This window comes from Chelmon rostratus, chromosome 10 (assembly GCF_017976325.1).
Source record: "Chelmon rostratus isolate fCheRos1 chromosome 10, fCheRos1.pri, whole genome shotgun sequence".
Classification (NCBI taxonomy): domain Eukaryota; kingdom Metazoa; phylum Chordata; class Actinopteri; order Chaetodontiformes; family Chaetodontidae; genus Chelmon; species Chelmon rostratus.
In genome coordinates, this window is record NC_055667.1 from 28,321,455 (window position 1) to 28,346,226 (window position 24,772).

The following is a 24,772-nucleotide window of genomic DNA, read 5'->3' on the forward strand; positions in this document are numbered from 1 at the left end:
ATTTGATCCAAACAGATGGTAGAAAAAGGGGAGGGAGATGAAAAGGTTTTTAATCAAACTGTGTCGAGACCCTGAAGATCCCACAGAGAGCAGAGAGGCTCTCCTTCTTCAGACTCCAGTGATGTGTCGATGAGGTGAGTGCTGGGCGGTGCAGGCTGTGCTTGGTACACCTGCTGCAGTAACACTGACACACTGATACTGTGCAGTGTATTTACAGCAGGAGAGGCCAACCTGCTCTGTGTGAATCCACACGTTTGCTCATTTTTTCACCCTCTGAACTTACGCTCATCTGATAACACCTCAGAGAGATGTGCAGACTGATGCAGGCCAAAAGTATGTGGACACACACACACCACATTACACTACATGTGATTGCTGAGCATCAGTTCTGCACCCATGGGCTTCAACATGCTGCTAGAACTGCTTTCCACCACATGTTGGGATGGACTGAGCTCATTCAGACACAAGAGCACCAGTGAGGTCCAACACTGACGCTGGGAGGTTAGGACCGCTCATCTGTTGGATGGCGTGCACTGATTCGACCACTGGCCCGATGCTGGCCTTATTAAGCCAAACAGGTATCAGCCATGACGTGATCAGTTTAAACACATTACAGCTGGGGGGCTTCGCCCAAAACCATGAAGATCAGCCCCAGACAGGAAGTTCAGAAAAGTACGTCGACAATGGTGTCCACATATGCTAACTGTGCTAAATGCAGACTGACTCCTGAGAGTTAGATGAGCTGAATGATGCACTAGCAGCTGACTAGCTTAGCTTAGCACAAACACTGGAAACAGCTAGCTTGGGTCCATCCAAAGGTGAAACATCCACCCACCAACGTCTCTAAAGCTCAGTAATGAACACATTCCAACAGGTGTGTAGTTCACAGGTGGAAAGTCTAACGCTAATCTGTGTCAATGTTTCCAGTATTCATGCTAAGCTAAGTGGGTCGGCTGCTAGCCCACAGACATCAGAGCACTTACTTACTTACTTATTAGCGAGAAACACTGAGAGAGAGAGACAATAAGAGACAGAGAGAGAGACAGATAGAGAGAGACAGACAGAGAGAGACAGAGAGAGAGACACAGTGAGAGAGAGACACTGAGAGAGAGAGAGAGACAGATAGAGAGAGACAGACAGAGAGAGACAGATAGAGAGAGAGACACAGTGAGAGACAGAGACAGACAGAGAGAGAGACACAGTGAGGAGGGAGGGGGGGGAGGGAGTTTGGGGTAATTTAACAAGCCTTCCCCTCTGCGGGTTGAGACAGGTTAACTGACATTCCAATCTCTCCCTCTCTTTCTCTTTCATTCAGGGAGAGGTGGGGGTTAGGTGTGTGTGTGGGGGGGTGGGGAACAAGTGTAGAGCTCTCTCTCTCACACACACACACACACACACACACACTACATTTTTTCAAGACAGAACTGCAACTGGTAACAAGAGACTCTGTCTCTGTCTGTCTGTCTCTGTCTGTCTCTCTCTCTTTCTGTCCTCTGTCTCTCTGTCCTCTGTCTCTCTCCCTGTCTCTCTCGCTGTCCTCTGTCTCTGTCTCTCTGTCGTCTGTCTCTCTGTCGTCTGTCTCTCTGTCCTCTGTCTCTCTCCCTGTCTCTCTCGCTGTCGTCTGTCTCCCTGTCGTCTGTCTCCCTGTCCTGTCTCTCTCTCTCTCTTTCTGTCCTCCGTCTCCCTGTCGTCTGTCTCCCTGTCCTCTGTCTCTCTGTCCTCTCTCTCTCTGTCCTCTCTCTCTCTGTCCTCTGTCTCCCTCTCTCTGTCCCCCGTCTCCCTGTCGTCTGTCTCCCTGTCCTCTGTCTCTCTGTCCTCTCTCTCTCTGTCCTCTGTCTCTCTCTGTCCTCTGTCTCTCTCTCCCTGTCCTCTGTCTCCCTGTCCTCTGTCTCTCTGTCTGTCTCTCTCCCTGTCCTCTGTCTCTCTGTCTGTCTCTCTGTCCTCTGTCTCTCTATCAGCTGTACCAAAGCAGCAGTAACAGCAGTAGGAATACAAGAGAAATACAAAATAGAAAATAAAAACTGACTATAAATATGTAGATTTTATACAAAGAACTATAAAAATATGTAAACTATACGTGCAGCCAGGGGGGCCTTCAAGCGAGGTCATGAAAGGTTTTCAACAGTGTCCTACACACTCCAAAGGACATCAGTCTTCTCAGTAGATGGAGAGGACTTTGGCCCCTCCTGTGCAGCATCAGTGTTGGTGGACCAGTCCACTTTACTGTCGAGGTGGACACCAGGTATTTGTACTTTGTACTTTTAGCCTTTTTTTATTATTACTGCCACAAGGTAAACAGGCTTATAAAGACTTTTACAAGCTACACACACACACACACACACACACACACACACACACACACACACACACACACACACACACGCACGCACGCACGCACACACAGCTTCTCTATTGAGACCTTCAGCACAGACAGAGAGGGAGGAAGGACAGAAAGCAACGATACATGGAGGAGGGAAGGAGAAACCGAATGCCAGGACAGAAAACACACTTATCAAGGACACAAGTATGCACACGCGCACGCTCACACACACACACACACACACACACACACACACACACACACACACACACACTGAATGTCTCAGCACCGATGAATGAGGAGGGCACTCGAGCAGGAGAGCCTGGCACAAAAGATCACATTCAGAAACATAAAAGGTTGCTCAAGAGCGACGTTCAAAACACAAAAAGGTTAACACACACACACACACACACACACACACACAGAGTGAAGCTCCTCTGTGTGTGTGTGTCAGTCTGAAGAACATCTCCACATGTACTCAGACTGAGGAGTGAGCTGTGTGGTTTCTCCTGTGGGTCACTGAACTCTGGGGGGGCTGATTCATCACTGAGGTTTGCTACTAACCAGTTAACGGACTCAAATTGACTTTACATTCATTCAGAGAGAGGGCAAAGCCGAACGCTTCATCACTGTGAGGAAGAGTTTAACAGCGTCTGTGACTCGCTTTGGCTGAAAGTCAAGTACTCTGACAGAAACCAGGACGCTGTGGCATGAGAACACCTGAGCCAGGCTCCTGAACCGGCTCCGAGGGGCTGACACACCTGATGAGAAACCTGGATACTGTTGTGATTATCTATACAAGCACATGAATAACCACATTTTTCATGTTACACCTGAATATTATGGAAACCAGGACTCTGAAGCACATGTAGATGCAGCCCCAGCAAAAGAAGACCAGAGAAGAAACAGCTCAGCGAAGCCCGGCGACATTTCAGAGCTTGTGAGAATCTAACAGGGAAAAACATCGAGAACCACGAGAGCAATCAAAACCAGTTAGCTTACAGGCTAAAGGCTACACGGTCCAAATACTACCATCTCCTCCTTTTGTCGCCTGCTTTTCAAATCGTGAACCTTCACTAAGAGAAAACAATGAGAAACTCTCGAACCCACTTTTAAAAGCAGAATACAGAGACAGGATGTCTCCTAAACATCGTGGCACGCCACAAACGAACACGACAACGGTGCTCCACCATGAACATGTGCTGACACAGCGCAGGTGTTTGTGCTTCGGTTCGTGTATTAAACGAGTCTTACCTGTCCGAGGTCCAGGGTGACGTTCACCTCGTTGTACTCGGCGCTGCGGGACAGGGGCGGGCTCTGCCACCATCGCTCCGTCCCGTCGATGGCGTTGGTGATGGGATGGGCGCGGTCGCTGTCGCCCTGGGTGCAGATGTCGCAGTACTGGCCCTGAGAAGCAGAGACACAGATGTGCTGTCTTTGTATCGTGCTTCGATGTTAGATATTAGATCAAACCTCAGAGGACGCACAAAAGCTGAGAATGAGAGTGTCGGCAGGGTTTGACCAGCAGGGTCCGCTGAGGTAACCTCAACAGGTGAAGAGGAGCCAATCAGTGAGGCTTCTGCTGTCGTCTTTAGACTCTGTCAGTATATCTAAATCTTCATGAAAACACATTTCACGCTTTGCTTTGTGCTCGTATGCACAGACCTGCCGTGCAGACTGCACTTCAGGATGTCGCTCTGAGACACGTGGACGGGATGTCAGTGAATAACACACACCGGTTAATGTGGGATTTGACCCTGCAGTTACAGTCCAGCCTTTCTAACCACAAACAGCAGCAGGATGTTTGAAAAGCAGGGATTTCTTTCACAACTGTTGGTCCCTGAAGCGACCCGGGTCAAGTTTCTGATGTTCCAACAGAGGGGACTCCACTCAGGTGACTGAAACACTGAGGCTCCAGCTCGTATTGCATTTCTGCTAGTAGGCTTTAATGTGTTTAGTTACTTTAGTTTTAGACTGTTTGGTGCTAAACTTGCACAATTAGCAGTCTTATCTGACAGCACGGTGCACCACATTCACACTCTGTCACAACACTAATCCACTGGTAAATAAATATAAAGCACTTTTCCAACATAAGCATCAACACTACATCTATAAAACAGCTTATTTACAGCAAACGCCAAGAACACGAGTTTAAATTCTTATGTACCCTAAAAAAGAACAAGGCTAGCCAATGGGCAACATGCTAGTAAAGTCTACTTATATTCTCTAGTCACTAACACTTTGAGACTGGCTGTAAACTCTGTAAACCTACCTGACAACAACCAACACACACTTCACGATTCTCCCCACCTTTTCCCAACTCATACCACAGTGCTTTGGATTTTTAGATCGAAGCAGCCATTGATTTCCATTCATCTCTGTGCCACACGATGACAATATGACATTAACATGCCAATAAAAGCAGCCCTGATGCTCACTGGGATGGATAATATTTTGTCCACCACAGTGAGATGAATGGAAAGAAATGTCTGCCTGGAAGGTAGGCCAACATGTTCCAAATCCAAAAACACTGTGGGACGCTTTAATAAGCAGAGGTGGACACGTCCACTTAAAGTGGTCCCTCCACCCCCTTTGTTTCTAAAGCCTCTTCATTCTCCGCTAATCCAGGTTGGCTGTCTGGGCGTTTCACCCGATCACTGCTGGCTATGTAAGCGTTAGCATAAACTAAACAAGCGTAGACCTGAACAAAAGGCCCAGTTAGGAGATGTAATCACTGCAGGTCACTGAGGTCAGAGGTCCCCACCCCCGTCTGTTGTCCTTCTGTCAATCAACCTCTCAGATGAAATCGGTCATTTGCGTCATAATTTATCTCCACAGTGGAACAGTTATTTAATTCTTGCTCAAATTAACACCATTATTTTAGTTTTATTTTCATCCTTATTGAGATTTGTGGATAAACTTCAGATCACGTTGTGTCATCTTTGATAATCATCTTAAATTCAGCACTTTTAGATCATGAATTACTGATTTGAGGTGACAGTTTATTGAATGTTCCCCTCAGCAGCACCTGCTGGGCTCTGCAGATGTGTTCTCGAGAAAACTAAACGACTTTTTACTGCTTTTCATCTCTTCTCTTTTCTCTCTTTATCTCTGCATTTGCAAATAATTAATAATCTCCTTCAGTACTAATGTCTCTCATGTCACCTGTCAAATAGAGAGCACAGAGCAGCTCACACACCTTGAAAACATTAGAGACGACAGGAAGTCACCTCCAATCAGCGGCTGAGCGCAGGAGGTAACCAGCAGTCATCCTAAACAGGTACGGTCACATCTCAAAGAGCAAAGCAGGTGTTTGGAGCAGTGAGGTCTCACTCTGCTTCTGTATTTCTGCCTGGACGTCACACTACTTCTTTCTCTTCTTCCTCTCTCTCAAACGTCAACCTTGGAAACCAACATGTGGAGCACATTCTCCTCTCTCACTCTGTTCCACACACTTCATTCAAAGCTTTTCATCTTTCTCTGCCTCCTGCTTCAGGTGAAGAAGAAAACTATGTGTCTCTGAGAGAGGAATCCATGTCCTCGGGGCAGAGCTGAAGAGTTACTCAGTCAACATCTGCCACTGTGTCTGCTCTGTCTTTTCCTCTCGTTTAAACAACGTGGTGCCATGCTCAAACCTCCTCCACCCTTTTCTACATCACAGCTGTTCTTTTTTTCCTAAAGCTTCATGAAACTGCAATTCCCAAAGACACAAGTGTCCAATCACCTGTAACTGTGCTCTGTGGGTGAACATGACTGTCTCTTTAACAGCTGCATCAATGTCTTCATCCAAAACAAAGCTGAATTCAGCAGTTCGACCTCCTCACCACATCCAGAGGAAATCTAGTTCACTGACACCTGTTAGAGCAGTTCTAGGTCATCGAGCAGTCATCAGATATGGCTGTCTGTCACCTCTGCAGCTTTACACGGCTCTCATAGCTCCAACAGTTTTATATAACAGAGAGGATATTTACTACATGTGAGGTTTTTATCATATAGCTCTTGTTGAGGCTCATGTTTGGGCTCAGGGGTTCAAACTGTCACCTCATAGGAGAAGATGCTGGGTTTGCATGTTCCCCCCATCCCTGCATGGCTACAAGTCATTACATTAACTTCATAACCCTGTAACCCCAAATCATGCCTAACCCCACCCTTAACTTAAACTCAGCCAGACCTTCCCTTAACTTAAACTCAGCCAGACCTTCCCTTAACTTAAACTCAGTCAGACCTTCCCTTAACTTAAACTCAGCCAGACCTTCCCTTAACTTAAACTCAGTCAGACCTTCCCTTAACTTAAACTCAGCCAGACCTTCCCTTAACTTAAACTCAGCCAGACCTTCCCTTAACTTAAACTCAGTCAAACCTTCCCTTAATTTAAACTCAGTCAGACCTTCCCTTAACTTAAACTCAGCCAGACCTTCCCTTAACTTAAACTCAGTCAGACCTTCCCTTAACTTAAACTCAGCCAGACCTTCCCTTAACTTAAACTCAGTCAGACCTTCCCTTAACTTAAACTCAGCCAGACCTTCCCTTAACTTAAACTCAGTCAGACCTTCCCTTAACTTAAACTCAGTCTGACCTTCCCTTAACTTAAACTCAGTCAGACCTTCCCTTAACCTGGACCAGGACTGCAAGAATGACATTATGCTTCATTAAAACTGGGCTCTGGTCCCCATGAGGACCACTGGTCTGACAAGGTAGGTGTTTACACACACACACACACACACACACACACACACACACACACACACAGAGCAGTCCTCCTCCTGCTGTTTTAAATTAATGAAAACACTCTCACGTCTTGCTGTCAAATCAAAACAGGATTAACCTCAACACAGAAAAATGTGTGCGTGTGTGTGTGTGTGTGTGTGTGTGTGTGTTGTTCAGGGGGTGCAGTAACCCAACAAGTGGACCAAGCCACAATAGCCCAGCAAAGTGGGCTAAACCTCTTATCCCGAACACATAATGCACCGTTCCTGGAGCTAATGACCAGATTTCTTGGGTTCATTTTGGAGATTTCCTGAACTAACTGCGCACCAACGTCTCCACTTCAACCAAACAGGGACCGGGAGTTACTCAGTTAAATATATCATTACTTCTTTCCTCCATTCCAGGTGGAAAAATGTTTTTGGGAACGTTTTAAGATATTTGTTTTCTGTCAATCACGCCTCTGGGAATATGTTTTTGTGTCTTGTTGGCTTCGTTCTCAGTGCTGTTCATTCTCTACCTCTGATGATGGATCTCGAGCTCTTTCTTCATGTTTCAGCTCTTTATATTTTTTATGAGAACGCACGTCTCTCGTCTTCTAAACTGTAAACATGAGCATAAACAGAAATGACACGACAGATTTCTCAGATCGTTTCTGTCTTAGAGCAACAACGGACATCAGCAGAGGAAGCAGCGCTCGATAACCTCGCTGCAGCAGAGCGGATAAACTCCGTCTGATTGGACGACACGGGTCAGTCGCCGTGAGGAATGTGGAGAACAGGTGGGCAAGAGAGGGCAATGAGCCTGCACGTTACCACCCAGAGGGTCGCTTTAATGGTTCACCAATGAAACTGCAATAATCCTTTGTGTGTTAACGGCTGATACCTGGAGGCCTAATTGTCAAACACACAAATCAGTCCACTGTTGGTTTTTACAAACTCATCATCACATTAAAAACTCGTCTGAGGCGCACGCAGAGCACGGCGTGAAAACCTCACCACGAGCTGTCCTTATATAAGTGGCCTGTTTAAGCGTTGCCAAGTCCTACAAAGGAAGCAGTGCATGAAATGATGACTTGGCAGAACAGTTGGAGATTGGAGCACACTGCTGACCCCCTCTGTTCGACTCTGTACCCTGGATGCAGTGAAGTGTGGGTAGGCATCCGTATAAAACCTAACGAAACAAAACTGGAATGAAACATGCAGTCTGGTGACAGAGAACACCAGTCTACAGTGACTGCATGGGATGTGCTATGATGTGAAGATCACAGTGATGAGGAGGAGATACAAATATTACTACTAAATCTGCTACAAGTAATTCCTTAAAGTAGACTGATGCAATAATACAGATTATTGATCTATGAAATTATTGCTATATCAAACATGCTACAAATGCAAAAGATAGGCTGAGATGAGATCAGGCTCATTATTAGTCAAATATTACAGGAATGCAACCTGAGTGTTAACTGCTACCATACAGACATACTTTAGGGAAATTAGTCTCTGTAAGCCTGAAGCACCACAGACACACTTGGAGCCTACAAGAATACCACAGGTACAGTCAAACAACGCAAAAATGCAGTTAAAAAACACTAAAACACTAAATTTAGTAATTGAGCATGCAGCGCCAACACGCCCCTGGAGGACTGAAGGAGTATTACAGATAAAAAACTGAATTATTTGCATGACAGATGCGTTAGAAGCCCCCCCTGTAAGATCATGTAAGTCTTATAAACATGGCTGTGGAAGATGAAAATGTACTTAACTGCGTTAAAGTCAGTGCAGAGCACCGCACAGCTCTGACTCCATAGAAAAACCAGCATGAATGTTATATTACAAAGTATTATTGGAGATAAAACTGTAATTTGATCTCACTGTGTGAGAATAAATAAGAAGGATTTCCTCACATTTAAACTCCAGTCAATTAAATCTCACTAATGAGCAACATCAGTAGGAATCAGACTTTTCTAAAGTTCCGTTCTGCTCACCTGGATGGTCTGGCTCGGGTCCCCGGACACCGGGCCTCCGACCAGCTTGCAGTAGAGGTCGTGCACGGTCCTGCCGGTGTCCTCCTCCCCGCACGTCGCCGTGGCGGTGATCTTGGTGCCCTCGGCCAGGTTGAAGTAGGGCGGGTGCAGGCTGTATCCGTTCACCCCGTTGGTCGGCAGCTCCTGCGCCCACACGGAGCGGCAGCATGTCAGCAGCAGCGGCCACAGCAGCAGCGCGACCCGCGGCCGGGTGCGCCGAGCCGGGCAGAGCGCAGCACGGAGCGGCGCCGGACCGCTCGCCATCATCTCCACCTGTTCGCTCGATCCGGTCGGAGGCAGAGTTTGAGGAGTAAATCAGCTGAAGTACAGAGACAGTTAAGTTCGATAGGACAGGAGCATTAGCAGGGAAACGTGAGGGAGATGAAGAAGAAAGAGGACGGAGTCGTGCGGTGCGTCGAGGTTTGTGTCCTCTCTCCGTCTCTGTCGCTCCACCAGGCGCCTACTCCAACTCACTCCGCAGCCACCCCCCAGCCCTCCCCTCTCTCTGCTGGCCCGTCCCCAGTGGTTGGAGGAGGGCACAGCTTACCACTGCTCGGTGTCTGAACGGAAAGTCACATCATCATCAGTTAATTAAAAAGGGATCTTAATGGAAAGTTTGGGTCCACTGGTTGATCTGATCTGAAGTCTGTTTCATCTCTTTCCTCCTCTCCTTGTGTCCTCACTCACTTCTCCCTTTCAGCTTTGCTTTGTCTGTGCTTCTTTCTCCCATTTCTCTCATGTTTATTCTCATTCATCCTCTTTCCCTTCTTTCTTTCTTTTCTTTTCCTGTTTCCTCTCTTCCTCCCCATCACTCCATCCTGTGAGTGTTAGAAAACATTTCGTCTCTCATTAATTTGACATTCCTGCATTTCACCCATTTGTTAGACAACAACTGGGGAATGAAACCCCCCCAGACGGAGCGTGAGCATCCCGACCGCCTCTCAGACAAACACGAGCACAGACAGGTGCTGTCCACAAACAACCATCAGGTCGATCCGCAGCCCGGGAAGCACAGAGGGGAGGACAGGAATGTGAAATCACCTGCAGCAGGGGCCCTTTTCTTTCACTTCCTCCTGATACACTTTGAAGACTAAGAACATAAAACACTGAATTCTGCTGCTTTTAATCATTTTAAATACATAATGTGTGGAAATATGTCACCATTTTAGTTTTAATTCAACCAAACTGCCAACTGAGACACAAATTGTTTGCTATGACGACCACTTCAGTGATTTCTGCCTGGATATCAATAAATACTGAGCCTAAAAATTCATTCTTGGCCTTCAGGAATAATTGATTTTAACTCAAAGCTGACTGACCAGCAGCCAATAAACCTCGTAAATGGACCTTAAGTTAAATTATTTTGTCAAATGTTGATTATACTGATTCGTTCAACACGTTGCAACTTCAGAAAACAGACAAAACACAAGCAAATAAAAAAACATGTTCAAAAACATGCTCCAACATTAGAAAACACAAGCAAGCACAGATGCTGCGAGCAGCACAGACGACAACAGAAACCGTTTCCAGGGGACAGTTTAAAAAAAGGACACGCGTGTTGTTGCCATGGTGTTTGACTCACGATGGACTGAAGTCAAAGATTCTTCTGGTGGGACGAGTGAGTGTTCATCATTCATCGTGTCTCCTGGAAACAGCGATCACTCGCAGTGTCTCACTTCAGGTTTGACCTCTGCAGCTCTGCTGGAGGAGAAGAACCTGCACGTTCCACAGTTCCTGCTGGTTCTGCTGACAGTTCGAGGTTGTTAGCACCACAGCTACACAGTAAAGGTTTGTTCAGGGCATTTTGTGGAGGCAGCCGGCCATTCTTCTTCTGTGCTTCCAATCTGTCCTCCTCTCTCTCTGTCCCTCTGTAGTCTCGTCTCTGTCCCCTGGAGCTGTCAGGCCCCCACATACAGACTTTTGTCCTCCTGCTGCTGCCGTCGGTCAGTGTGCGGCTCAGTGTGAGTGTGTGGGAGACAGAGAGCAAGACAGTGTGTCCACTCAACACACACTAACGGTTCATGTCACAGAAGAAGAGGCTCCGTCCTTCCACTGAGGATGAGACTCTTCCTCTCCACTGTCTTCAGCTTGAATCCAGCGGGAGCTGCTGTCGTCCTCCTGAAGACGTTGTTCTCTCTCAGTTTGTTTCTCTTCGTCTCCGGTGTCTGAGACGATGAGTGAGGTCGGCTGTTGTTCAGCTCATTTGTCACTCAGGCAACACAAACACAAATGAAGACGAGTTGTTTCTGATGTTCGCTGCTCTTCGAAGTCCATTGTCTTGTTCGGTGTCTGTTCTTCCTCCAGCAGAGAACCGGCCGAACTTCCAGGATGGATTAAAGGGTCCTGGTCCGAGTGTCTTCAGGGCTCGGTGACTGTTTGTTCAGTAATGACATATTTTCCACCTTTAATAAATTTCCACAACTGAACGGCAACAAACACGACGTTGCTCAGAATATGACAAGTTCAGGCAGTCTTCGCTGAACCCAGGTACTCTGGGAAATGAAGGACTGTTTTCCAGAAGTAAGACAAGAAGAGGCCGGCAGAGGCTCAGTGGCACAAAAATGTTTAATTACCAATTTGATCTCAAGAAACGTATAGAACATGTTGAATACTATGCATGAAAATGTATTCAGATTAAAGTAATAAAGTAAGCTGAGTGTAACGGATAACAGTAAATTTACTGTACATTTATATATCTACCACCAGTGTCACCACCAGCGTCATGGTGTCTTCCACTTCATACACAGACGAGTATTTTTGGAGCTAAAGCTCATCGACTCTGCGAACACCTGAGCAGCTGTGTGTCTGCTCTCTGTGACTCTGGAGCAGCAACATCTAATCAAGCTACAGGAACCACCACACACACGCACACGCACACACACACACGCACACGCACGCACACACACACACACACACACACACACACACGCACACGCACGCACACACACACACACACACACACACGCACACGCACGCACACACACACACACACACACACACCATCTGTTCAGGTGAGTCAAAGTGATATTTACAGGCCTTTTAGTGAGAAAGGATGTTTCCATCAGAGACATCGCTGTGGGAGCTGCAGGGAGGAAGAGGAGACAGAAGGTGTCAGGTGAAATAGCTGCCATGTTTGTGTGTCGTCTACACCGTCAGGAGAGCACAAACCTCACACACCAACTTCCTCCATCGTCTGTCTAACACATGCTGAACTCTGACCTGTGGACTGCTGCCTGCCACACACACACACACACACACACACACACGCACACACACACACACAGAGGCAGGGGTCAGTGACCTCCTGTAGTTTAAAGGAGACTCGAGGCAGTGTGTTAATGCTGCAGAGTTTCATTCACTGACACACTAGAACATTCCACAGGCTGTTTGTCGGCTCACAGGTCACACCACAGACACCACAGACACCACAGACGCTCTGGGGTTGTGTGCTCTCGTTTAGGGCTGCAACTTACCAACTTCCAGGAATTTCACCATTAATTAACTCTAGATTATTTCATTTAGGCTTGAAAATGTCAAAACATCGAAATGCCAACACCTGCACGGTGAAACCGGCTGCACTAAAATACAGAGCAAGAGGTCCCACGAAGAGCTGAAGACAACTCTGAAAATATTCTTCACATGAAAACTATGTGTTCAGTTTTCCTCGTGTGAAGCACAACACAGCTTAGTTTTGTGATGTGCTGACACACGACACAGATGCAGACGAGAGGAAGGTTATTACTGCCAGGAGTGTTACTCAGTACTCATGAGCACAGAAATCTGAATGATGAAGGAGGCTCTCAGCTAGCCAGGCTAGCTGTTTCCCCCTGCCTCCAGTCTTTATGCTAAGCTAAGGCTCTAGCTCTGCCACTAATGCACACACCTGTCATCCATCCCCTCATTGTACTCTAAATGTTGAAATATTTATTGAACTCCAAATATAAATGTAATGCAAGCAAACTTTATGAACTTTGAAACTTTTATGATAGTTATTACAATGATATAATTACTCAGGTTTTAATAATCTGCTGTTATCTGGTTAAAATTAGCTCTTGAGCACATCATTGAGAGATGAAGGAGAGCAGCTGACCAATGTGAGAGATGAAGACTCTGAATAATATATAAGATAAGACCGATCAATGACGCAGAAGAAGAGGAGAAATTAAGAGAGAAGAACAGAAGCAGAGAGCAAAGAAGAACAGAGAGAGTCCTGTCGTCTCCCCACAAAAAATAAAAAGAGAAAACGAGGAAGAGGAGTATGAGGAGACAGAGACAAATAAGGAGAGAGGAGGAGAGAGGGGGCTCCTCGTTTCACCTCACTAATCCTCCCGCTCTGTGTCTGATTCTGAACTCTATAACTAATCTACTTCCTGGTTACCAAGGAGACCAAAGGAGAAGTGAGGGATAGGCCAATTGTTGTCGTGGCGACTGCTAACTGCGCCTCTAACTGAACACACTAACACGTGCACACGCACACATTAGCGTTTGAGCACATGGTATTCACACTCAGCTGGTCAAGTGTTCAGATTCTTCACTTAGAGGTCCAGTGTGTCGGATTCATTGGCATCAACACTGAGGATGCAGACTGCGACCAACTGAATACCCTTCGTCTCCCCCCCCCCCTTTCCAAGCCTGCAGGAGGGCCTACAGAGGCCATGAAACTTCAAAAAGCAGGAAAGGCACTCGCTAATGCCACCGTTTAGTTTGTCAGTTCTGGGCTGCTGTAGAAACATGGCGGTACAACACGGTGGACCCTAAAAAAACACAAAGATTCTTCATTTTCTGAGATTATAGATTCATGAAACATACTTTTGAATATTATATTACATTTCTTCCAATAGATCCTCCTAAATCTTACACACTGGTAAGTATTATCAACAGAATAAAGAAAAGTTGTTAAATGTTTAAGATTGAGCTTTACATGAGTACTGTATATACTGCTGGCCTCGTTTAATCTCCAGCTATGCATCATATTTAATAAGATCATCAGACGGGATGTTACAATTTATCAGTTATCATGTTACAAAATAATCTACCAAGGCAGGACTGTGCACGTGTATTTGATTTGGGTCTGAGCGTCTTCACTGAGAAGAATGGGGGCTCATGTTGGTCGAAGTGTGGAAGGAAACCAGAGAGAAGAGATGTGGCAGAATATTTAGCTGGTTTAGTGAGAATGTACAACCCAGATCCAGAACAGCTGGGACTCTACATGAGAACAGGATGTTGTTCTCAATCATCGACAATCAAACAGTTTCCTGAAGTGTTCCTGAGTCCAGGTATTAATCTCTTCATCCAATCATGTCGCTCGATCCTCGCTGTGAACCACTGAGCCTTTCAAGCATGATGCTCTCACCTGTTACCAATCAGCCTGTTTACCTGTGGAATGATCCAAACAGGTGTTTTTGGAGCGTTCCACATCTTTCCCAGTCTTTAGTTGCTCCTGTCACAACGTGTTTGAAACGTGTTGCTGCATCAGATCCAGAATCAGCAGATATTTACAGAAATCAATGAAGCTGATGAGCTCAGACAGTAAATACATTGACTTTGTGCTGATTGAGTGTGAACAGGATGTAATCTGATGAGTTAGCAGAGCTTTCACATCGTCCACATTAGTGCAGGTGGAAGGTGGAGGCAGCTCTGCAGCTCCAAACCTCCTGTCCTCACCCAGACGCTTCTATCTAAATCCATCTTGTACGATCTGCCTCCAGTCAAAACTCTGCTTAATGCTCTTATCATCACATCACACACACACACACACACACACACACACACACACACACACACACACACACACACACTTCACGTTTGCCTCTCTTGCAGCCATAACTTCAGTATATTTAGATGATAACAGTATGGAGTAAATACTGTTTGTCTATTCCCAGCATTCCTAAGATGCTCCGCCTCCCATTCTGGATCACACACACACGCACGCACGCACGCACGCACGCACGCACACACACACACACACACACAGTGGTGTGGGCGGAGGACGTGTTTGAAGTGCTGTGGGCCGGGGAGGGGATGTTTGGGGTTGACAGCGGACTAAAGTGTGTGTGTGTGTGTGTGTGTGTGTGTGTGTGTGTGTGTGAGGCAGGTACCTACATGTCCTTCTCTTTGTCTCTTTCAACAGGATACTTCAAACCTCACACAGTCCTGGTGGGCCTTCTCCCGCTCTCTGGCTTTTGTTCTCGTATGAGTTCTGCCTCTGCTGCCCTGCACGAAGGATCAGATGTTACTGATGCCTCAGACGGTCCAACTGTCCATCCAACACCGCAGACTGGTGGACGGTGGACGGAGGACTTTAATTACTAATTGTTCTGTCATTAACTTTTCAATCGAATCTATTAATACGTCCACAAAACGCCATCACAAGACGACTTCAAACGGCTTGTTTTGTCTGACCAACAGCCCGAGGGTTTCATTTTATAATGAGGAAACATGAGTTTATGTAAATCACATAACAATATAAATATCTTTGCCTGCATGTTTTGGAAAAAGTAGAGATGATGTGTTTTTGTAGTGACCAAATGTTCCTTCAGTTTGATGTGTGTACGTTGTAGAACACTGAGGATGGTAATGTTTTCTGCAGCTGCACTGATACAATGCCACTACAGGTATAAGTTGGGATTCATTTCACTGCAGCCTCCTCCCTCTCCTTCACCCGTTCACTCTCTCAAACCCCTCTGCCTCTCTTTTCCTCACACCAGTGTCTCTTTCACCTCCTCTCCCTTCATGGATCTCGCCTACTTTGAAGTCTGCTGGCGTCTGAAAGGGGACAAAGAGACACAAAGAGACGGGCTGCTTATGAAGACGGACAAAAGGATGAGATGGAGAGATAGAGAGTGGAGAGCAGAGAGAGGCACAAAGGACAGGAAGAGAGGAGCAGATCGAGGGGAGGAAATGAGACTTATGGTAAAAAGTGAGATACAGACATTCAGAGAGCTGCACAAAAAGAAGAGAGGAGAAAATGTAATTTAATATAACTGTGGGATTTAAAAAGCTCTATAAAGCTTCAGAAGTTATTCAGAGTGATTTACTGTCAGTGTTTTATTCTTAAATAGAGAAATATTACCGCAAGTTTGAGTTCACCTGTTTGGAGTTTTGTTTTAGCTGACACCTTGTGGCCTTCACAGGAACTGCAGGTCAAACTGGCACTGCCCATGAACTGGTTTCAACACGCAGCTCCGGTTGCTTCTGCTGCTTTCTTCTACACCTGCCTGTGCATTCACAAAGAGCTGCGAGACGGACAGTAAGAGCAGAAACTGCTGGATCAGTCAGTGACGTTGAGCTTCAGTCTAAAGCCGTTTAACTCGTCTGTACAGAGACCTGCTGACAGAACACAAAGCTCTGGTCTAAAAATGAGCACAAAGGTAATAAAAGTCTGGAGATAAAGACACATGCTTATACGGATGTTCTGCTATGGGAACATATCGGCTCCCTGTCCCTAATCTGAAGGCTGAAAGTGTTCTTTGTGTGTGTGTGTGAAAGGTATGCAGGGGGCCAGGTGAAGGGGTTCGGGGGGAATGTGAGGGACTTCCATCCCTTCATGTTAAGATCATTGTTTGGCGAGCTGCGACTCGCTGGGCGCTCTCTGCCACAGGCTGAGAGTGTTTCAATGAATGTTTAGCAGAACAAGAGTTTGGCTCCAAAAGATGATGCACTGGGTGTGTGTGTGTAATATAGATACTCAAATACAACAACAAAAAAATATTTTAAAATAGCAGATCCTATAAATTTTAGGGATATGAAACCGTTGTCATTTTGACAACATAGCTTAGCTAGATTTTGAGTTTAACGCTAACATAGCATGTTAGCATGTCAAGACTAACTTCATGTGGAAGTTTCTGCCCTATTGGTGGGAAGGATGGCTGTGTGTAGTCTTGTTATATAAAATTTTTGCACACTTCAACGTCAGGATGGTCTGTTTTTTTCTTTTTTTTAATAAATCCAAGCCTCTTCCTGTCTCTGAGTCTCCACACACACCAGTTGTCTGCCACATGATGGACAAGGTGGGTGTGCATTGTGCTTTTCTCACGCCGGACAGGTCTAAGGCTCCTAATGGTTTGTAATTTGTCCATAAAGGGGAAGTGATGCATTAAAAGGCTGAACAGCCGAGCACATTCACTACAGTCTGTCATTCACCTGGGAAAGAACAGGGAGGGGAGGGGGACCGCTGAGAAGGTGAGAGATTAACACCTATCACCAAGTGACTTAGAGTTTTTTTTTTCCAGAGCGTTATTGTATAAAACTGCACAATCAGACCGTAGAGACATACTGCCCCCCACCTGGATTATCTTTCAGTTAGAAACAAGCCCTCAGCAGAGTTTCTATTGGCTGGACAAGGTAAGAACTTTTTGCAGCACCCACCCTTTGAGTGGTTTTCACTGGACGCACATAAGAGGTGAAGTATTCTGAATACCTTGGTGCCTTCTGGGAAAAAAAACAAGAGAAGGGATCGACGAGAGGATGGGAGGCGATGAAGACGACGATGACATACTGCTTATCTGCTCGGCCACTCACCTGCAGGGGAAAAGAGGGAGAATGTGTGGGAACAAAGCAGTAAAGCAGAAGTTGATGACAGCTGTCATTGGGGTTGTGTGAGGTTAAAGACGCCCTGAAACCGCTCTCACACACCACTGGACCATCACCTCCGCGCTGTGTTTAGCCTAAATGACCACTGTTCCCTCCCCATGCCTTCACCTCGCCCTGTCATTCCCATTTTGACCTCTTTCTCATCTGCTCGCTCCTTCTTTGAAAGCCAGATGGTGCAGACATGCAGCAGGTGAGATCTGTAAGCACATGCAAAACCTGTCCGCCATCAGTGTTGTTGTACTGAAGTTTCCAGCACATCACTCACAGCTCTGAGCTCAGTGACGCCTGGCACAGAGAAACAAACCATGCACCATATCCAATTCTGCAGAGGCTGCATTGACTTCAGTGGAAATCCCCGGTACAAAGTGCTCGCCCGCCATCAGTCTGTTCACTCCTGAAAGATCACCTTTTTCTTTGTGAGAGGGAAAGGCCAGAGATGGGTGACATCAAAGAGTTCAAACAGAACTGCACACAAAACAGGACAGAAAACCAGAATAAAGCACCGAGTGAGCAGGAGGAGCAGGAACCAGCCTTCAAGGTGGCAAAGTGTTGAATAACCAGCTCAAATTATTTCACAGTGGACTAACCCTAACCCTTAAAGAGCTCCATTGATTGATGCATTTTCACTGATAGTGTCACCTGTCCAGGTGTTGGACATGACAGGCAGCCGTGGCTCCTATTGACTGAACTGATATGAAAATTCGAGTCACAGTGAAAATCGAGTCAGAACTTTCTTGTGAATGTTGTATTTTATTGTAAATCAGAGCACAGGATTTTTATTAAATTTGTGAATCAATGGAGACGAATGGCTGCTGGAACAAGAGACAAAAATATCCAAAAATCTCCATTCTGTCACAGGTTTGCTATGAAAGGTTGGTTAAAGTGCAAAGTACGTGTAGCAGGTGGGCTAAAATCCTCAAAGCACTGATGTGATTCCGTTTACTTTTCTTTTTCAGTCTTATTGAAGCTTTTATCGTGTTTTCGCTCGTTGTCACCTGCTAACGCTAACACCTAGCTACCTTTAAAAACACACGATAGCTAAACGAGAAAATTAGCTAGCTAGCTCCAAACTGCTGCATTTGAATGGTGTTGCTAACTTTTATACTTTTATTGTGCTGCTTTCTAGAACATTCACAGTGTGCCGGTGTTGTTTTTATGTTTGTCTGGGGCTGAAAACTTCACCTCCACCGGGTTCACTTCGCCGTCGCACCTGTGCGGAGCAATACCCTCTTTGGCCACACTAACTGCAGTTAAACACACGTTGTTTTCAAAGGGGGCGCTGTTTCACAAATTCTAGAAAAGTTGGAAAGACGGAGAGAGATGACGCACTGCACGAATTCCAACAGCTATGTCGTTAAAATAGTTAAAATGAGTTTAAAGGCTTTAATTATTATAGTCCCTAAGAAAATGACATAAAAAACACCCAATAACTCAATAAAGGCGAGGATTAAGATATTAGGGTTAATGAGTCATTTTACAACACAAGGTTGTAGAAGGAAATCGAGGTTTCTACTTCATGCTACACATAAACCATTTATAGAAATATTTAAATTAGTGTAGAATAAAATAATAATCTAAAAGTAATAATCATTACATACATGAGCTCTAATTTTAAGGTGTCAACTGTCAGTCAACAGGTGTTGGATCATTGACGGGGGCATCAGATGAGTCACTTTCCTTTGATGTTCATCATTTTCAAATGAAAGGTGACAAAATGAACACGTCTCTGAGCCACAGGTAGATTTCCTCTTCTCTGCCTTTGATGGAAAGTTCATGTGTTGTTAAATGCTGCTCTCTGCTGGAGGAAGCTTCAGTGAGGGTGGAGTCCTGCTGTAGGGTTGAGCTGTGCCCCCCCCCCCAGCACCTGTGATGGTTAATATACTGACTGACAGCAGAGGAAATTTACTTCACTGAAGCTGTCAGAAAGCTAAAAGGACCATTTCTTCTGATTTCTCACATATTAATTAAACTGAGCCACATCATGTTCACTGAGCTGGTTACTGGGTTTAACTTCCTGTTTGGCAGCCAATCACAACACTTTGTAACATCTGCTTCTGTGAGGCTGTTTCAGGACCTCCTTACAATAAAAGCTAACTGTAAATACTCGAGCAGCGGACTGGTTGTAGCCGATAATTTAGTTTGTAGAAATGCTGTTGAAATGCTTCACATCTCGTCTTCACTCATGAGTCAGATTCTCACTGTTGTCATTAATCTGTTTGTGTATTTCTTCTGGAAAGGATCAGTGCATCTCTGAAGACTCATCCTGACGGTCTGTGCCAGTGTGGTACTGAATAACCCCCCCCCAAAAAAAAAAAAAAAAATCACTTTCAGACTCTGGACTCACAAATTCCCTCATCTGGACTGAGAAACACTGAATCTGTTGAAATTAATTTCTCTCATCCAGGACACCTTGTTAGCATTTTCATCACTGTTGTTTAACCTTCATCCAAAGCTGCAGTTGACGGTACATTTTAAAAGCTTCGTATCATCATGCAGTTTGAGCTTCAGTGTTCAGATCATGTTCAATCCACAAAAACACATGATCTCATAATAAAAACTCACTTTTTAGGCTTTTGTTGTGTTTGACAAGTGAAATGTTGACTCTGTCGTCTGTTTCACTTCTCAGCCAGATATTCTAATTATGTTGTAAAACAAAAAAAATGACCTAGAGCCACAGTCAGGGAAGAGTCCACATGTTCCCTGAGTGAAAACATCACGAGCTGATTATTGAGTCTCACTGAGGAAAGATGGACCCTCCTGCTGACTGATGCTGTACAGCACACCTGACCTGAGTTACAGAGAAACGACATGAAAAACAAAGAAAGTGTGTTTTTCCCATTTTATTTGACAAAGTTTCCACAGATCCAGCGTCACACTCAGAAGTTCCTGTGAGACGAGAAGAGACGAGATGTTAGTCTGGTCTAAACTCTGACAAACTCTGTTCCACAGAAAATTCTAAACTAGTTTTCTAAAGATTTCCACTATTTTTGAAATTCTGGAGCGTTCAAAGGTATGAGGTATAGTTGCATTTTTTCTCCTCTGCAGCCACCTCGATGATGTCATCACCTTTGAGTTCTAATGTGAATGTCATATCATGTGATGTTGGTGGAGTTCAGCTCTACTTCATGAGTCACTAATGTGCACAGCTGATTCCCTCACCTCGACAACGAGGAACAGCTTTAACGTTCACGGGACATCACATAATGTATAAACATACATCATTCATAAAAACACCTGCATGGCAGTGCTCACGTCCACAAACACACGGTGGAATGAAGAGGACAAAAAAACAAAAGCTATGGCTCAAACTACAGCCGTGAATGTTTTCTGGTCTTCTTTATTCTATTATTATTATTCTCTTCTTTATTCTTTATTCATGCATGTTCATACATGATAAAATATTTGACACAGCCGTGCGGTCGTGGTGATATTTGAGAACAGATTCTTACTTTGCAACAACGCTGTCATTCTTCGCCAGCCTCAGGATGGAGTCATCAGACTCACCCTGTGGGAGGGAAAAAAAAGATTTCAGGGTTTAGAGACGATGTCCCGGCAGAGGCAGCTTCCCGTCCAGACTACAGGGAGGGAAAACCATCGGCACGTTTGATTTGGACAGATGGGATCAAGTCTGTCCGAACATTGGAAACCTCCCGCTGCTGTCCAGGTTTCAGTGGACGGAGACAGAAGCTGCACATCTACACAAAATTAATCCAATTCACATGAACCTGATTGTCCACTTTCAGTTAGAGGGCCTGAACATGTTCAGTTTCACACACAGGGCAGATGGAGGATTTAAATCCTGATACAGACTCTTACTGGTGACAAACAGTCAGCTTTACTGCGGCTGTGCGACAGCAGGTAAACTACGATGAAACAGGAACTCGTCTGAGGCTTACCATTCTGCGGATGGCGCCGCAGATAGCGTAGGTCTTGAACTGCCCGTTGAAGCGACCGGTCACCTTATCGACCTGGGGAGGACAGAGCACACTGGATGAAAACAAGAAGTGTTTCACAGGAGGAAACGTGCAGGTTGACTTCTTCCACATACCAACACCCCCCAATGATCATATTCCAACAACCTTTTCCTTCAGTTTCAACTTTATTAATAAGACCTGCCAGCGTCTGTGTGGTCACACTGTGCTGGGCAATTACTTTTTCACACAGCGCCGGTAAGGTTTGGACAGCTTCTTTCCCTTAACAAATGAAGTCGTCGTCATCTTGTATTTACTCGGGTTTTCTGTGTCTAATATTAAAATCTGTTTGATGATTTTCAACTTTTAAGTGTAACAAATATGCAAAAAAGTAAGAAATCAGGAAGGGGGCAAATACTTGTCCACAGCACCGTAGCTCCTTTGATAAAATCAGCTGCTTCAGGCACATGTTTCTATTTAAAGCCCAGCGAAATGAAAACCGATCAACAGACTCCTGAAACCTGCTGGAGTCATCCATCGTCGTGAACGTACGATCGTTGTCAGAATAAGAACAGCTCGATTTTCATATCACAAGGAAATGATGAAAACTAATGACTGCTTGTAAAGGCAGGATCTGCGTTACCAAAAACCCAGAACACAGTAACAAGGGTTTTATAATCAAGTGTTAATAAACGAGCAACATTGACTGACTGACAATAATCCATTAACTGTCAGATAACTGAGCCACAATGAGAACACTGATTTTAGTCTTTAACAGGTCTATTAGTTGCTGACTATTCCAGTTATATTCCTGTTTCCAGTCTGTTTCATGACTCAAAATGCTTCACACTAAGTTGCAGTCTTCACTCTCGTGGTTCTGTGGTGGTTTACACCATTCACAACCAACACTGAGCCTCCTGAACCAACACAAAGTCAACTCAGACAAAAGCTTCTGTCACCGAGCCAGTGGACTGCCTTACGAGCTGCAAACTGTCAGACAAACTGCCACCTCTGAGTTTCAGTGCGAACCACCTTCAGAGGTTCAGTCAACATGGCCTTTTTAAAGCAAATAAACACATGAAACATGTAACTGAACTTTTTCCTCCTTCACATTATTTAACAAACTCTAAGGTAAAGATTGTGTTTTGCCATTCTTTAGACCTAAAAACAGTTAAAACACTTTTCCTCACTAACGGCCCGAAGACTCATTCTCCTTCAGTGGAAATCAGATAAACCCCCCCTCTTTTATTAATTGGACTAAAGAAATGCTCTTTGTTGCAGCTAGAAAAACTGAGATACAGTCGGACTAATTGCTATGGAAAATTTAGTGTGACCTGGCGCCCTTTCATTGAATATGTTAAAAACCTGAATCTATCATAAAATGTTTCCCTGTCCGTGTACGTGTAATGGAGTAATATTCCTTTTATTATTATTAATGGCTTTTATTTAAATGTATCTATTTTTCACATAAATATGTCTAATACATAAATCCTAGGTGTTTGCATATGTTTACTTATTTATAGATGTACTCATTCAATAATTATTGTTATAATTATTATTATTATTTTGTTAGTAAACAGTTTGTATTATTTAGTGATTTTTATTTATTTCATTTTTTTGTCTTGATTTTTGAGGATGGGGGGGCATGTTTGTTTATAAATGAAAAACTATAAATAAAGCATTTTTAAAAAAAACCCAAAAAACCCACACTTTTCCCCAAGTATTAAGTCCAGACTGAAAAAAGACTTTTGTTCTGTCTCTTTTTTTTGACCTCTGCTTGTATGAAACTGCTCCTACACATTCATCTCATTAATACAACAAAGTTTAAAACGCTTATGATTAAAGAGCCAAGATATCAAAGCAACATCGTGGTATTGATTGGATGACTTTAATTAATTTTATTACAAATAACCAGCATTGATCATCACCATAACTTGGACTACAGGCCCGATTCGAGACACACTGGTGTAATTCCATACAGATGACCTGATCGAGAGACTTTACCTCAGCAATGTTGATCTGGATGGAGGCATGGTCCTTGGCTCCGATGATCCTGTTGCTAGCAGAGCTGCAACACACACGAAAAGCTCTGAGTTCAGTCTGAGTAACAAAACTTTCAATTGTGCCTCGAGAAAAGCCCCAAAACAACATTTTCTGTTGTTATTAAGTGGATTTTTCATAGCTAGTCCCTAAAAGTCTTCACTTTGTCCTCCGGTCACCCCAGGGTAAAACGAGCCACTCACCATTTACGTGGGACGTAAAGGTCCACAAATTCACCAGCGTCGTTCTGCATGTTTAAAGGTTTACAGGTGGTCGCCTACAGATCTGAAAGGAAACAATATGACCATTAACAGAAATCAGACATGTCTTTCCAGCGCTAAGAAGTACGGTCATCTCTGGTAACACGATAGCAGGAATTAAAACAAACGTGTTAACAGACGCGAGGTCGTAAACACTACGTGAAATATCACGTAAAAATAAGTATAACACGAATTACTTCGTCAATACGAGTCCACAGAGAAACCAGCAATTACAGGAGAGTTAGCCTGTTAGCACACCAACTAGCATACGGAGCGCACATCACGGCCGCATGTGGCTGCTCACACACTCGACAAACGTCCGATATCTACGCAGATCTTTTGCTTAACACCACCCAAAGATTATCTACAACTACATCTTCACCTTAACTTTGACAAATCTGACAGAAATTACGGCTATGTAGGGAGAGATTACCAATTTTAAACATTTTTAAGACGAGAGCTCGACAGTAACTCACCGTATACGACTAATGGCCGACAGGAAAGGAAGAGCTGCCGACCCGGAAGTAAAAATATGTCTCTCTGAATTTTTGTCGCCTCCTGCTGGATTTTGCCACTACAACCAGAAGGATCGACTCAGTAATGTTTTAGTCAGGCTCTTTAGCTCCACTGAAGGAGGATGCTAAAATGTTAATGCTACATCATACAGTACGTTTTAGACAAAAGTGTGCTGTAAGCTTTGTGTCTACAGTTTGAGGAAGGTTTTGGATAGATAGATAGATAGATAGATAGATAGATAGATAGATAGATAGATAGATAGATAGATAGATAGATGCTGCAGAAGCAGCATTACACACAGTGAAAAAAGTGAAAAATTGTGAAATAGGACTATAAAGAACAAACTATACATAATAAAAAATCAAAATAGCGAGCAGTAACAATTATTTACATAATAATAATA

General features: G+C 44.5%; 2 protein-coding genes across 2 annotated transcripts in view; both read right to left on the bottom strand.

The window, feature by feature from the left end:
* lama5 (laminin, alpha 5) overlaps positions 1-9,480 on the bottom strand; it is a 90,923-nt gene extending 81,443 nt beyond the window's left edge. The window contains exons 1-2 of the mRNA XM_041945610.1: positions 9,012-9,480; positions 3,575-3,727 (exon numbers count right to left, since the gene is read on the bottom strand). Coding sequence (XP_041801544.1) covers positions 3,575-3,727; positions 9,012-9,317 — 459 coding nt within the window. The 5' untranslated portion in view covers positions 9,318-9,480. The remainder of the gene's footprint in view (positions 1-3,574; positions 3,728-9,011) is intronic.
* Positions 9,481-20,467: 10,987 nt separating this feature from the next.
* Positions 20,468-24,370, bottom strand: rps21 (ribosomal protein S21). Its single transcript, XM_041946096.1, has 6 exons — positions 24,330-24,370; positions 23,797-23,878; positions 23,558-23,621; positions 21,539-21,610; positions 21,092-21,147; positions 20,468-20,528 (listed from the first exon to the last, which is right to left on the bottom strand). The coding sequence occupies exons 2-6, from the start codon at positions 23,844-23,846 to the stop codon at positions 20,519-20,521; spliced, it is 252 nt and encodes an 83-aa protein (XP_041802030.1). The 5' UTR covers positions 23,847-23,878; positions 24,330-24,370; the 3' UTR covers positions 20,468-20,518.
* Positions 24,371-24,772: the final 402 nt, after the last annotated feature.

What these genes read in the sequence shown, in the direction of transcription:
- rps21 (XM_041946096.1), bottom strand. Translation starts at nt 23,846, where the DNA reads ATGCAGAACGACGCTGGTGAATTTGTGGACCTTTACGTCCCACGTAAA. An exon ending in TCCAGATCAACATTGCTGAG is followed by an intron (nt 21,611 to 23,557) that starts GTAAAGTCTCTC and finishes TGTCCTCCCCAG; the next exon opens with GTCGATAAGGTGACCGGTCG. An exon ending in GCGGCGCCATCCGCAGAATG is followed by an intron (nt 21,148 to 21,538) that starts GTAAGCCTCAGA and finishes TCCCTCCCACAG; the next exon opens with GGTGAGTCTGATGACTCCAT.